Below are 15,118 nucleotides of genomic sequence, written 5' to 3' on the forward strand. Positions count from 1 at the left end.
TGCAAGCCTACCTGTGAAGATTTGGCCAACTTCTGACTGTATTCCTTTTCAATCTGCTTCAACCTGCTGTTGGCCTGAAATAGACACACACACACACACACACACACAAAAGGAAACCAGATTAGCTCAGATGAAGAACGTGTACAGACACTTTGCCACTGACCTCTATGCTTGGCACCTCATCTACATGCCTATCACTAAGCAGCTGGGATCTGTGCCAATTCCAACGCCCTTTTGTGGCAGCCAGAAAACCACAAGGGCTTGTCTTTGATCTAGGGCCAACTATTCATCACTTAAAAGAGAGGAAAAATTGTACCTCTGCTGCCAATTATTAGAAAAACATAAAGGCCTCCATGGATAAAAAAAAAAAATAGGGGGAGAGAGAAGTTTGTCAAGATGACTTCATCTCTGTGAGAGGAAAAAAGGGAAGAAAAAAGCCACAAGTTCCAGTGTAGGCTGTGAGGGTTCAGTGTGACATGTATTATATGATTTTATGTGCCAGCTGATGTCTGCAAGTTCCATTTGTCAAATCTCACATTCTTTCTTTTTTAAACTGAATATAAAACCCAAGATGCATCAGAACCATTAAGGCCCTCTTTCATGCACAGTCTTTCCTTCTCCTGGCCTATCTTTCATAGCTCAAAGATGAGGAATAAAACAAAATTGGAAACAAGGCCACTTTGTTTTACTGATATCACAGGTAATTGTGAAGCAGGTGGAGCTGTAATCTGGTGGAAAAAAACCCTCTTAAATTCACTCATAGTTTTTATCAAAACTAAAGACATAATTCTGACATGGTTTGGAGTTTTAAAAACCATTGCTATACTATATCCAATAGACCTATCTCAAAATTTTTCTTTAATCTTCTGTTAATTGTTCTCGTATTCTTTTTTCTAAACTTTGAGGCTAATTGTCTGAGAAAAATATATCTTTCCATAAAAGAGGACTCTCAGCTGAACTTTGAAGCCAGTCTAGGGCAAGAAGCCTTTCAACCACCCTGATATTATGCAAAAAGCACTTTTCACAACAGTAGAGAGGACAGAAAAATCCATCACAAGGCTCTGATGCAGGCAGACCCCAACTGCCCTGTGTGGAACCAGTTGCAAGACTGGGCTTTATGGCTCCAAATCTTGCAAATGCGTATGTATATATCTTCCCTCGAGTGAACTGTCTGATTTACTTCAGTGTGGCTACCCATGCTTAAAGTTGCAGACATGTGCAAGTCTACAAGGCTTGCAAGATCAGAGCCTTAATGAACATACATTAAAACAATACAGACGAAATCTAAATCGATAACATAACACCCATGATCTTCACAAACATATTAAAACTTGTTAGTCCACACCTATCTGAGCTGGACCATCAGTCTGACAAACAGTGACCAAAAAGATTTGAAAAAGAAACTTTAGTAGAAGTCGAGCCTCTATATTCTGTTTACAAAATTAAATTTAAGAATTGATTTAAAATTAACTATTGTATTTCATTTTTTAAAACTAAAGACACCACCACAGCTTTAAGAAGGTAGAATCAGCAGCGCACTACACCCCTTACCAGCTCATTCACTACTTATCTTCAAATGCAACAGCTAACCCCACATTTTTACATACATATTGCAGCCTAAACTTTCTGAGGTGCTGAGCACTCAGAGCTCTCACTGAAATCAGTAGAAATGTGAGCCTCAACATCAGGCTCTATGTTTCTCCAGTTGGGCACCTAAAATGAAGGCACCCAAAATAGTGGGCACTGGGAAGTGTAGCCTTCAACTTTTATACATAGTTCTGTCCCATTTTACAGATCTGACATTATAGCAACCTAAGCTTTAAAGCACAGGCACTGCAGCCTGTGCTACATAATATGAATTTTAGCAAGTAATATCACCGTGGTCAATGAAACTGAATTTTATTTAACTTATGGAGACACATTGGGAACTCCACTTCCAATATTGTATGTTGCTCCAGACTTATAAGACACAGGACCTGTGTCCAAACTTATCTGAGATCTTTGACTATGTGGCTTTGTAGCCTAGGAAGTAAGCCTTGCCAACACATGGTATTTGGCAGCGCAAAAGTGCTTTTACTTAGGCTTTATGCCGGGGAAGCATTTTACTACAAAGTGCCTTTATATAATGATATGTAGGAAATACAGTTTAGGATTTAAATTAAATTTATCTTGACAAACAAGGAGACTAAAATGGAATGGTGAAAACAATTATCAGTTTTCAAGTTTTAAAACTGGGTACAACTGTCATAACAGGCCAATTCTACCATATACTATATGAAACATAAGCTGCTTCCCTATTACTTTTAGCATACTTCCTCACTTGCAGGTTATGCGTATTTCAGAAACAATGATGAAAAAGAATCAAACTGGATTGCAACCCTTTGGAAGGTCAGACAGTAATATCTAACTTGACAGTAATGTGCAGCAGGATCAATACAGTTAATGAAGTTTTTCATGTGCTTTTTGTTACTTCTGTAATTCACATCAGGCTGAAACATCAGTTATGATGTGCATTTTTCTAGTAAAAGGGCTTACATTCAATAAGCCACAGTAATTTTTGTTTAGTCTCACATGTTTTAAGACAAACTTTAGTTAAAAATGGTTTTATTATGAAAATGTTACATGCACTTAGTTTATACTACAGAGTAGAATCTTACAGTTTTACGACTTTAAAAAGCAACCATAATTTTGTAACAAGTTTTCATACAGCTATCATCTATACTACTTATATCAAAACTAAAGATGGTAAATAAAACTGCACTGACTTCAATGGAACATTGAGTACCAACAATATAATTGCATTAGACTCACAGCTTATACGAGGTCTGAAATAATGGATATTATGTTAATGAAGACTGAATTTTATTTTCTTCTTTTCATGGAACACAATAGTACCATTAAAAATAAAGACATTTTAACAAAGCAAATAATTATGGAAACGCGCGAGAAAATTCTGAAAAATATTGTGTTACCAAAAAAATCTCATCTATTTTTCAGTAATCATAGGGTTGGAAGAGACCTCAAGAGGTCATCAAGCTAAAAGCAGGACCAATCCCAACTAAATCATCACAGTCAGGCCTTTGTCAATCTGGGACTTAAACACCTCTAGGGATGGAGATTCCACCACCTCCCTAGGTAACCCATTCCAGTGCTTCACCACCCTCCTAGTGAAATAGTTTTTCCTAATATCCAACCTAGACTTCCCCTACTGCAGATTGAGATCATTGCTCCTTGTTCTGTCATCAGTCATCACTGAGAACAGCCTTTCTCCATCCTCTTTGGAACCCCTCTTCAAGTAGTTAAAGGGCTGCTATCAAATCTCCCCTCACTCTTCTCTTCTGTGGACTAAATAAGCCCAAATCTCTCAGCTGCTCCTTGTAAGTCATGTGCTCCAGCCCCCTAATCATTTCTGTTGCCCTCCGCTGAACACTGTCCAATGAGTCCACATCCTTTCTGCAATGGGGAGAGGGGACCAGAATTGGACACTATACTCCAGATGTGGCCTCACCAGTGCCAAATAAAGGGGAATAATCACCTCTCTAGGTCTGCTGGCCATTCTCTTACTAATGCATCCAGGTATACTGTTAGCTTTCTTAGCTACAAGGACACTGTTGACTCATAGCCAGTTTCTCATCTACTGTAATCCTCATGTCCTTTTCTGCAGAACAGGTGCTTAGTAAGTCGGTCCCCAGCCTGTAGCAGTGCTTGGGATTCTTCCATCCTAAGTGCAGGACTCTGCATTTGTTCTTGTTTAAACTGATCAGATTTGTCCCAATCCTCCAATTTCTCTAGATCACCCTGGACCCTGTCCCCATCGGCCAGCATTTCTCTCTCTCCTAGCTTACTGTCATTCACGAACTTGCTGAGCACATAATCCATCCCTTCATCCAGGTTATCAATAAAGATGTTGAACAAAACCGTCCCTAGAACCAACCCTTGGGGCACTCTGCTTGATACCAACTACCAACCAGACAGTGCTTCAAAATAGATTCTTTGTGGTTTCCCTCCATGATTTTTCCAGGGTCTAAGATGAGGCTGACTGGTCTATAATTCTCCAGATTTTCCTTCCCTTTTGAAAACATGGGTACAATATTTTCCCTTTTCCAAACATCCCGGACTTCCCCAATCAACATGAGTTTAGCAAGATTTTTTTGTGTAAAGAAAAAACAACTTTTAATTATTTCATTCTTCCTGCCTAAGTCACTCAGTGAAACTATGGTCCTGTTTCACCTTCTGGTCAGCGCTGACTAGAGCTAGGTGGACTTTTTCGGCAAATAAATGAGGGTGTGTGAAAGGGAGAATAAAATGAGAGAGAATGACTCGATAGTCTGATAGTTATGGCACCCACCTAAGATGTAAGAGGTCCGAGTTCCTACTCCAATAACAATTTAGTTATGTATAAATGTGGCACAGATACAACAGGATTGACAAAAACTAACTAGACTATCCCATAGTTCAGTAGGTAGGACATTCTTATATAATGTAGGAGACACAAGTTCAAATCCTTCTCCATATTAGGCAAAAGGGGAACAGAACCTGGGTCTTATCCCATTCCAGGTTGGACCCCTAACCACTGGGCAAAAAGTTATAAAGGAGGCCCTCTTCCTGGTAGTTTACGAAACTAGTCCTTTGCGTTCATAAAAACGCCAGGTCAAAAAGAAACATTTTGACCTGACCTGATATGTTCTGCAATTCATCAAAACAGTTAGAAAATTTGTTTTTCGTTTGCTCCAAAAATGAAGCTTTTTGCCTATATTTTGGAATTGTCAGCAAACTGAAAATCCATTAGCTGTCCAACTCTAGTTCTGCTATCATAAACACTACACTATAACTCCTGAATGAGTCAGCAACAGAAGGTTACTTATGTAAGTCAAAGTTTCTATTTATAAACAAGTATCTTGATGAGTACCAGCGAGAAGATAATGACAAGTAGGGTTGGTTCTGGCAAAATATGTCTTTCCAAATGTGGCAGGGTTTCTATGAAATGTTAAGGCTCCTACTTCTGCAAAAAATTTCAAGTTTATGATTTTGTCTTTAACTCATCAGGTTTTGCCTGGCTACTGCAGAACATATGGCATTCAAAATCCCCCACTGGTTGGAAACCTCTACAAAATGTGTGCACAATCAAAAAATAAGGTACACATATGCAATGTGCATAATTAGGGTCATATATTGCCTTGAGGAGTAACAGTAAATTCTAGGGAAAGGTTTTGGATCGGACTACCGCGTCTACGTGCGGCAAGTTAATTCGGGCTACTGGCTTTTTAAAATGGCGACCGGCCGCGAATATGCTAATCAAGCGCAGGATATTTAAAGGGCTCCATTAGCAACTTCAATATCCTTCATTTGCTTCCCTAGTTCGAACTAGGGGGTAAGTGTAAACATACTCTATGGGTTTTTTTCCCTTCACCATTACAGACCTAATGATTCTATTTCTAGGCAAAGAAAATGAGGTGGACAAACACTGGTTTGTTTCTTGATAGAATGGCTATTATAACTCAGTTAATATTTCAGCGGTGGAATAAAGTGCAGAAGCTCACTGCAGAGCTATGTCTGCTTTTTAAAATCTGTTTTCCTCCTCCTTTAAGGTTCTTGTGCTATGCAGCAGGTGACAGTGTTTGGGACTGTCTACACTAGCAGCTTTAGCTTTTTGAGCTCTGAAACTTATCGTCAAAATTGCCAAAAGAGGGATTTACCCTCTGAGCCCAGATGGAATGCTAAGGTTGCTGCCAGGTGGATGTTAATTGAAAACACAGCCAGGCCTTGCTGTTTCAGGTAGAGCAAGGGTGGGCAAGATGGCCTCTGGACACAGTCGCCCTGCTGCTCCCCCACCCCTAGGCCAATCAAGACCTGGAAACAGGGGAGTGCGCAAAGTCCCCTCTCCGACCACGGGCGTGAGGCACCAGAGGGAACTGCCAGCTGTTTTAAAATGGCTGGTGGTACTCTCTAGCCACTGCGTGCCTGGCAGGGTAAGGGACTTCGTGTGCTTCCCCCGCCTCCAAGCCTGATTGGCCTGGGGGTGGGGAAGCATGTGAAGCCATTGCCTCCTGCCCCCAGCGCCTAGATGGAACTGCCACCTGTTTTAAAACAGCTGGCAATTCTCTCTAGGCACTGGGGGCAGGAGGCAATGACTTCACATGCTTCTCCACCCCCAGGCCAATCAGGGCCTGTGGGTGGGGAAGCACAAGAAGTCTCCTGGCTCCACCCCTTCTGCCCAAAGCTCTGCCCCTTCCGGGGTGGCCTGAGATCACTTCAGAAATTTTTGAAGTGGCCCCCTTTTAAAACTCATTGCCCATCCCTGAGGCTGAGGAAATAGTCCAGAAGCACAGTGAAGGGACCAAAGTGAAAAAGTTTCCATTTTGCTAGTTACATAACATGCGGCTGTCCAGTAAGACCTTCCTGACTGAATCAGATCACTGCATGTCAAAGCTGTTTACACATGAAGTTTCCACGCCATGGAGGAGGAGCAATTTCAAGTTCAAGTACCGTAGCTGGCTTTCATCCTATGTTATGGGGTCCGGAAGCAGAAGAATAGTCATCTGCCTGTCCATCAAAAGAGATAGCAAGATGGTGAACCAATGTTGCTTGGGCCACGCTGGTGCTATGAGGATGACTGCTGCCCTGTTCTGCCAAATCTTGAATAGAAGCCCATGGATTAGCGGAAACAGGAGAAATGCAAACTAGAGCTGGTTCGCTCATGAGAGAAGAAAAGTGTCCACTATGGAGCCATGGCTGTGGTTCTGAAATGAGCAGAACCGATTGCACTTTCTGTTGTTCTGAGTCACGAACAGGTTGACCTGGGGATGGCCCCACCTATGGAAAATGGAAGTGGCCACATCTACCCCTATGACGGATACATTCTTGCCTGACGGCATGGAATGAAACTGTGAAGGCAGCTGGGGTCTGACTGGCTTCCATGGGGGAGAGGGGAAATTGGAGTTTGGATCCCCAAGAATTTCAGTGTAGCTCTGGAATCTTTTAAACTGTGCAGGTGAGAATCAGTTTTCTTGCTGAATAAACCATGCACTACCAAATGGATGGCCCTGCACCAGCAGGCCCAATACTTGTAGTTAAGAACTACACCACAATGCCCGTCACTGGTGGAAAGAAGGAATTGAGTGGGTGCTGCGTCAGCAGGGTTCTATATACACTGTCATCGAAATACCACTCTAGGGGATTCCATAGCTGACCTGATGGGTACAATCAGGGAAAATCTTCAGATGGCCATGCATGTGGCATGCGTGTACACTTATTGGAATGCACACGAGCAGGCACTCGAAGAAGAACTAACCACTTTTCAAAAACTAAACTAGCCAAATAATGGTGTCACATAAGTTGATGCTCATTAATTAGCTTGATAGAAGTGTAAGAACATTTTAAACAAGAAAAAGAGAGGAAGGAGGGAGAAAGGGGTGAGAGAAAAAGAAAACTGGCTTCAGGGAAGAAGCCACTGTTCTCTGATGTGCAGCAAAGAATTTAACATCAAAGAGCTAATGTAAATGGGGCCCATTTACTTAAAAAAACCTTCTACCTTCTGGAATATTTCTAGGAGTCTGACAGCATTATGCGTTATACCAAAATTCAACATTGCATAATTTGTCAGATGTCAAGGGAAAATGACTTTAGGATTGGTCAACCCAAACACTTTTTGTTGCTATTAAGTAAAATAAATACATTATCTGTTTAAATTTTAGAGATTAGCATATCAGCTCTCAAATTCCTCTCATTTGTATTTCGAACTTTATTTCAGTTGCAAACCCCGGAGAATATATTCTCACAAGTGCTTTAATTATTACAGTATATTATTTTGTATACCAATACACTTCTCTTTTTTACTGCTCTTTCCACCAATCAGATAACATATGGAAAGCAAAGACAGCAGCTCCAGTCCATTCTAATACGTAATTTGAGCTATTAAAGAGACTGTTAAAATTGTTCAATATCCAAAATAATGTTAACAGAGTAATTAGTTAAGTACCAAATGACTTTGAGAGCTCTGAAAGTGAATGACAGACATCCCAAACTGCCAGGCCCTAAATCCTATTAATAGTCCACTTTAATTCCACTTTTGCAGATCTATAAATCCTATGGCATTTTCTTGATATATTTATGGAAGACCCTTCCCCATTCATGTGCTAAACACTTTTCATCAGGAAAAAATAAGAACGAACAGAAAAATATTTGACATTCTACCCATTCTATGAAAAAAAATCCTTTCTGAAGCTACAGTTCACATTTAGTGGGAGCCAACTAAAAACAACAAACAACAACAAAAATCCCAACTAGTGCAATTTGTGAAAACTCAACTTCCTCTACTGGATTTTTTCCAATGCTTTATACCGGAAGAGTCTATTTGACTCAACAGAGTATTTCTAACCATTATGCAATTAGAGGGGAGAAAATAGACATTTAACCTTTTTCCTAATGTTCATGAATTACACACTTCTACCGCAGTCCAAATGCTTAGGTACACAAAACAAAGTTAATGTGGTCACCGAATTCAAATACTGGGACACATTTATTATAGACCAATCACCCAAAATTAAATACTGTATTGCTAAAATGAGGATATTTTGCTTTTCCTCCACTTTTTTAGGATATCTAAAGAATCCTTCATCACAAATCATCATTTTATAGACCATTCTCAGTCTTGAATATGAGTAGTAAATAGTGTCCTCGCCTATAGACAACCCCCTAACCTCAAACAAATTCTTTCCAGTAACCACACAACACACCTCCATTATAATCATCCAGGAACCCACCCTGCAATCAACTCTGTTGCCAACTCTGTCCACACATCTATACAAGCAATATCATCCCAGGACCTAACCACATCAACCACCACATTAGAGGCTCATTTAACTGCACGTCCACTAATGTGATCTATGCCATCAAATGCCAACAATGCCCCTCTGCCAAGTATATTAGCCAAACTGGACAGTCTCTATGGGAAAGAATTAATGGACACAAATCAGATATCCGAAAAGGCAACACACACAAACCTGTTGGGGAACATTTTAACTTGCCCGAGCACTCATTCATGGATTGCAAAGTTACAGTATTGTTTCAGGTCAATTCCACAAGCCAACTACACAGGGTAGGGTTGGAACTTAACTTCATTTACAGGTTTGATTCCTATCACAAAGGTATGAATAAAGACATTGGCTGGATGGCCTGCTACATTCCACATCCTAACGACATAACAAACAAACAAACAATGGCTACTTAAGAACAATTAGTACCTTCTCTATCAGCTTCATGTAACATGGACACTGACTATTTCTTTCCCCCTTTTATTTTCCTTCTCTCCCCTCATCCCCTATTTATTTAGAAACTGAACCTTTAATAACTCCATCTGAAGAAGTGAGTTGTGCCTACAAAAGGTCATGATACCATCTACATGTTTTGTTAGTCTCTATGGTGCAGCAAGACTATTTGTTGTTTTTAAGTTTTCCCATATACATCCTTGTAAACTTCTAATAATTTCCTTTAAACACAGTATAGAACTGAACAGTTAGGAGAGGACATTTTTCTAATTTTTCATGAGAACAGAATACAGTCACACAAATCAACAATTCAATCACAATAGCATTAGTTCTTTAGGAAGTTGGCATCCATACAAGTTAATCTTATCACATCTTCATTTACATGAGTTGTCCCATGGACTTAGACCTGTCTCCTTGAATAAGTAAGCTCATCTCATGAATAAGAACTATAGGGCTGGGACTAAGTTTTAAATGAAAAAAAAATGGGATTTTTTTTGGTATGTTCAGAGTTCTGCAAGTTTAATGACAAATTCAATATCATCAGTCTCTGGGCCTCTCTGAATTAATGAAGCTGATCCTGATTCAGTATGACATTGCTTGCTTGTTCACTTACATTATTCAAACATGCCTTCTTCATAATACCTTAAATTAGTCAACTACTGCCATATATTTACTTTACCTAAAAGAACAATACCCAGCATGTGCATATAAGCGCTCTAGTGAGCAAACATCAAATTATCTTTACCTGAATCATTTAAAGACACAATCTTCTACAACTAGATTGTGCCAAAAATGTTATGGTGGTGCTTTGTGCATTATGCAATACTATCCCTTGCTTTCTCCAATATCTTTATAAGATGAATGGTCAGATAAATTCTCTTCTTCCTCACTCTTCAATGGGCGATAATAAATCAGGAACTGCAAGAAAAATACCTTCATTGCCTGTTAGAACTGCACTAGTAAATTCTGAAAAAAAAACCCAAAACCAGACAATAGCGGGAGTCGAGGGCATGATAACCATTTACAGCTCTGGACATCAGTTCTGCCATAATGGGTGGTAGTACTTTTAAGGTTCCCCAAGGACAGGCTACCAGAATTGCACAGAAAATCTTTCCCCAATGCTTACCAGTGAAAGGGCTCTCTGGTTTCTCCCCTACAAGACGGACAGGTTTAAAAGCTAGACTACCTAAATAAATGTCCAAGTCCTCCCTACTATATTAAAAGGCAAACCCTTGTGCCTGTTGCAGTTTATGGCTTCTTCCCCAGATCTTTAGTCACTAATTCACAAGATAAGCCTGTTAACATATCAAGGACATTAGCAACCGAGAGCATGGGATGCTGTGACAACATGTAAAATATAGCAAAACAGTGTATGGAACTGGGATCAGGTATGGAAGGGAAGGATTATTATATTTATTTGTAAGAGTTGGGTGTTGGCTTTCATTGAATAAACTGTGAGAATAAGAGGCTAAACTGGATGTCTATTTGAAGTCACTGATGCCTATCTTAACTTACAGTAAAAGTATAGTATTTTTTAGAGTTTTCTTAACTTTAGTCATCTCCTGTTGTAGTCTGTCTGGTAGAAGGTATATTACAGAAAGGTATGTTTTCTATTTAAAAGTTTGAAAACATTTTGGTATGTAACCTATCACTTAAATCAGTCTCTAAACCAGATGAACAGAGGATAGCTAATGTAACACCAATGTTTAAAAAAAGCTGCAGGGACAATCTTGGCAATTCCAGGCTAACACACTAATTTCACTACCAGGCAAAATGGTTGAAGCTATAATACAGAACAGAATCATCAGACACATAAATCAACATGATACATTGAGGAAGAGTCACCATGGTATTTATAAAAGTAAATCATGCCTCACTAATCTATTAGAATTCTTTGAGGGAGTCACAAAAGCATGTGGACAGACATGATCCAGGTGGTATAATGCACTTGGACTTTCAGAAAGCCTTTCATGAGGTTCCATATCAAAGGATATTAAGCAAAGTAAATAGCCATGGGCTAAGAGAAAAGGTCCTCACATGGATTAGTAACTGGTTAAAAGATAAGAAGCAAAGGCCAGGAAAAATGATCAGTTTTCACTATAGAGAGCGCTAAATAGCTGAGTCCTCCAGGGATCTGAACGGGGCCCTAAGCTGTTCAACATTCAAAAATGACCTGAAAAAGAGGTGGAACATTAGAGTGGCAAAATCTTCAGATGACATAAACATTACTGAAAATAGTTACGTCTAAAGCTGACTGTGAAGAATTACAAAGGGATCTCACAAAACTGGGCAACTGGACAACAAAATTGCAGATGAAATTCAATGTGATAAGTGCAAAGTAATGAACAATGGAAAAACATAATCCCAACTACACATGCAAATTGAAGGAGTCTATATTATATGTTACCACTCTGGGAAGAGATCTTGGAGTCACTCTGCATAGTTCACTGAAATCATCTGCTGAAAGCACAGCAGTAGTAAAAAAAACTGTCAATGTTAGGAACCACTGAAAAGGGTTTAGATAATAAAACAGAAAATACAATCATGCCACCACAGAAATCCATGGTATGTCCACATTTTGAATACTGAATGCATTTCTGCATTTCCCATCTACAAACAATAGATATATTAGAATTGAAAAAGGTACAGAGAAGGGAAACAAAAATGATAAGGGGCAGAACAAGTTTGATATAAGCAGACAGTAAAAAAAATTTAAAAAAAGACTAATCAGCTTAGAAAAGAGACAGCTAAGGGGGGATATGATAAAGGTCTATAAAACCATCAATGTTATGGAGAAAGTGGATATGGAAGTAGTATTTTCCCCTTCCCATAGCAAAATAACCAGGGTCATATAATGAAATTAATAGGTACAACACCAGGTTTAAAACCAACATAAAGAAGTACTTAACACAAAGCAGTCACAACCTATGGAAATTGTTGGCAAGTGATGATGTGAAGGCCAAAAGTATAACTGGGTTCAAAAAACAAATTAGGTAAGTTCCTGAAGGGCAGGTCCATCAGTGGCTATTAGACAAAATGGTTAGGGATAAAACTGCATGTTCGGGGTGTCCCTAAACCTCCAATATGCCAGAAGCTGTAACTGGATGACAGAGGATGAATCACTTAATAGTTGCCCTGGTCTGCTCATTCCCTTGGAAGCATCTGGTACTGGCCACGGTCAGAAAACAGGATGTGTGGCTAGATGACCACTGGTCTGACCCAGCAGAGCCATTCTTTTGTTCTTATGTTATACTTTGTAACTTAAATAAACACATGCTTTCTGTGCATTCTAGTAGAGCTTCCCAAAATATTATAAGTATCTTTATTAATGCAACGTGTAAGAAAACCTAAATAAAAGAGCCACTGCCAGCTCCACTTATAACACAGATACATTTATAAAGTGAATAAAGTTACTAGCTCAAGTCATTTTCCTAAATACTGCATATTAACACTAGGTAGTAATGTCATTCAAAGAAATGCTATGAAGCCAATCGTTGGCACCCCTAAAAGCTAACCTGGTATGAGCTCTTCAATAGGCAGAATCTGCCAGACTTTGGGGACAAATACTCTGATTAGGTAAGATGCTATTAACACACTGATGTCAATGAAGCTATAACATCAGCTACGGATCTGACTGTTGGTCTTTATCAACATATGGTATACAAGCAAAAGGCTACTGGAGATAGAATGTATTTTCTAGATGAGAGTGACAGACTCTCAATTTCAGTTACACATTAAGGCAATAAAAAGCAACTTGTAACTAGAAGATAATAAAAAACCGAAGTATGTGCCATTCTGAGAGGCGTTATTTCTAATGAAATGAAATGGAATTATAAAAAGAGGGGAGTTGATGTCACAATGTAATAAATACCCATGTAGAAAAGCACTACAGAAACTATGTCTCTGGTTGGGAATCAGAGCCAAAATACCCTAAGCCCATGCTCTGAAATAGCCAATGTTCCTTAGTGAAATTACCTTGGTTTACTTTTAATAGTTTCAGATAAAACAAAAGCCTCAAAAAAAGAAAAGTACAACTTCATGAGCCAGAAAGTATTACAGCACCAATGACTAAACATGTGCAAGTCCAGCCGAATCTCAATTAAAATTAGAATGGAATACATTGCTCAATCATGAAAGCAATTAAAAAAACACAAACAAGACTTTTGGAGACCAACATTCTCCATGTTTAATTATTTATCTGTGTTCAGTTCTGGAGCTGTAGGTCAGAATTAACTCCTCTGAACTAAATACTAAAAAGAAACTCTTTGGGATTTGTACCTCATTCATTTTCAATCAAACATCCAAATTCATTTCAAATTCACACAAGAACTGCAACAGTTTCACCTAAATCAGATTTTCTACAAGTTAAACACCCCTCCTACACTCAGATGTGATTGTGAAACTACTTTGATCTCTTTTCCCAAATTTATTGCTCTGTGTAATCCATGACAAAATTTAACGTGATTTACTGTATCTCTATATGACAGCCCCAGCAGCTGAGAGAACTTAATATTTTAGCGTAAGAAAAAAAAAACCTTCTGGCACCAAAATATACAAATCATAATTGAGGCACTTTAGTATCATATTACAATGAAACATATGCAGGCTGATCATAAGAACTTCAAAACAATTATAATTCTTTCTCACCCATTTAATAACGATGGTTTTTATTCCATGACATGTTCTGCAGCTGCAAGCAAGTCATTTTGGAACACTTTTGGTTTTTTTTTTTTTTAACATTAAAGACTATGTAGGACTAATAACATCATTTTACCCACTCCCTATTTCCCAACCATCCGCTTCCCATCCACCCACTTCAAAAACAAAGAACTGAAAAATGTCTCAAGTAAATTCCAATGGAATGAATATCAGCGGCAGTAGAGACAATGCATACAATGCTGCACAAATATAAATGTATCGGCAAACAGAGATTCTTTGCATTAGCGTGCATTATTAAATAGAAAACTATGCCTAAAAGAAAACTACAGTGAATAATTTAGATATCCAAAAGAGTATTTACCAAGCAAGAACATACTGCACAAATTCCATATGCTATCCAAAGTCGTTTGTTAAATAACAAATGCACAAAGCCTAACCATTAGTGTGCCTGCTACACTACTATATGGAGCAAAAGCAGCATCCAAGGAGAGCTGCACAGGAGCTAAATGAGTTGGGTGTTCATTGCAAGTATGTTGATCCCAGGAAAGTAGAGATGCAGGATGGTGAGGTAAGACCTTTATTCGACCAATGTGTATTGGTGAATAAGTTGGAAAGCTTGCCTCTTTCTCATCCATCCATCCATTGGTTCAATAAAAGATATCACCTCACCTATCTTCAATGTTTATTGTAGAGGATGTTGGAGAGATATCAACCCAGACTTATTTATACCAGGTAATAAAGATGATGGACTGTCAGATGGTGACATGTGAAAAGAGATGTTGAAGCAAAATCATCAGATTTACGATCAGGTCACTCCAAATAAATAAATAAACAAACCAACTGAAATCTATGTGACTCCATACAAGCAAGAAGTCAACTCACAAGGAACCAGTTATAGGATCTGTCCTCTAAATTACCCTACCACCAGATGGTATTCATTCAAAAATTTTGAAGGAATTTAAGAATGAACTGGCTGAGCTCTTTATAAAAAAAATGTAATCTTACATTTCAATCAGCTACTACACTGGAGAGTAGCCAATGTTGTCCTTATCTTTATAAAAGCAACTTGGGTGATCCTGGGAATTACAGATCAGTAAACCAGGTAAATTAGGTGAAATAATAAATTAAAGATAGAGAAGAATGGTAAGACACTGTCAAATCACCACATCTGTAGATGAAAACTGCACCTTTCC

General features: G+C 38.8%; 1 protein-coding gene across 8 annotated transcripts in view; it reads right to left on the reverse strand.

The window, feature by feature from the left end:
• CEP112 (centrosomal protein 112) overlaps nucleotides 1-15,118 on the reverse strand; it is a 359,448-nt gene that overhangs the window by 70,038 nt on the left and 274,292 nt on the right. For 6 of the 8 annotated variants that reach the window (XM_075903955.2, XM_075903954.2, XM_075903951.2 and 3 more), the window contains one exon: nucleotides 12-74. The exons of the other annotated variants lie outside the window; for them this stretch is intronic. In XM_075903955.2, the coding sequence (XP_075760070.2) occupies nucleotides 12-74 (63 nt within the window). The remainder of the gene's footprint in view (nucleotides 1-11; nucleotides 75-15,118) is intronic. 8 annotated transcript variants of the gene reach the window in all.

This window comes from Pelodiscus sinensis, chromosome 20 (genome assembly GCF_052426305.1).
Source record: "Pelodiscus sinensis isolate ZL-2025 chromosome 20, ASM5242630v1, whole genome shotgun sequence".
Taxonomy (NCBI): Eukaryota; Metazoa; Chordata; order Testudines; family Trionychidae; genus Pelodiscus; species Pelodiscus sinensis.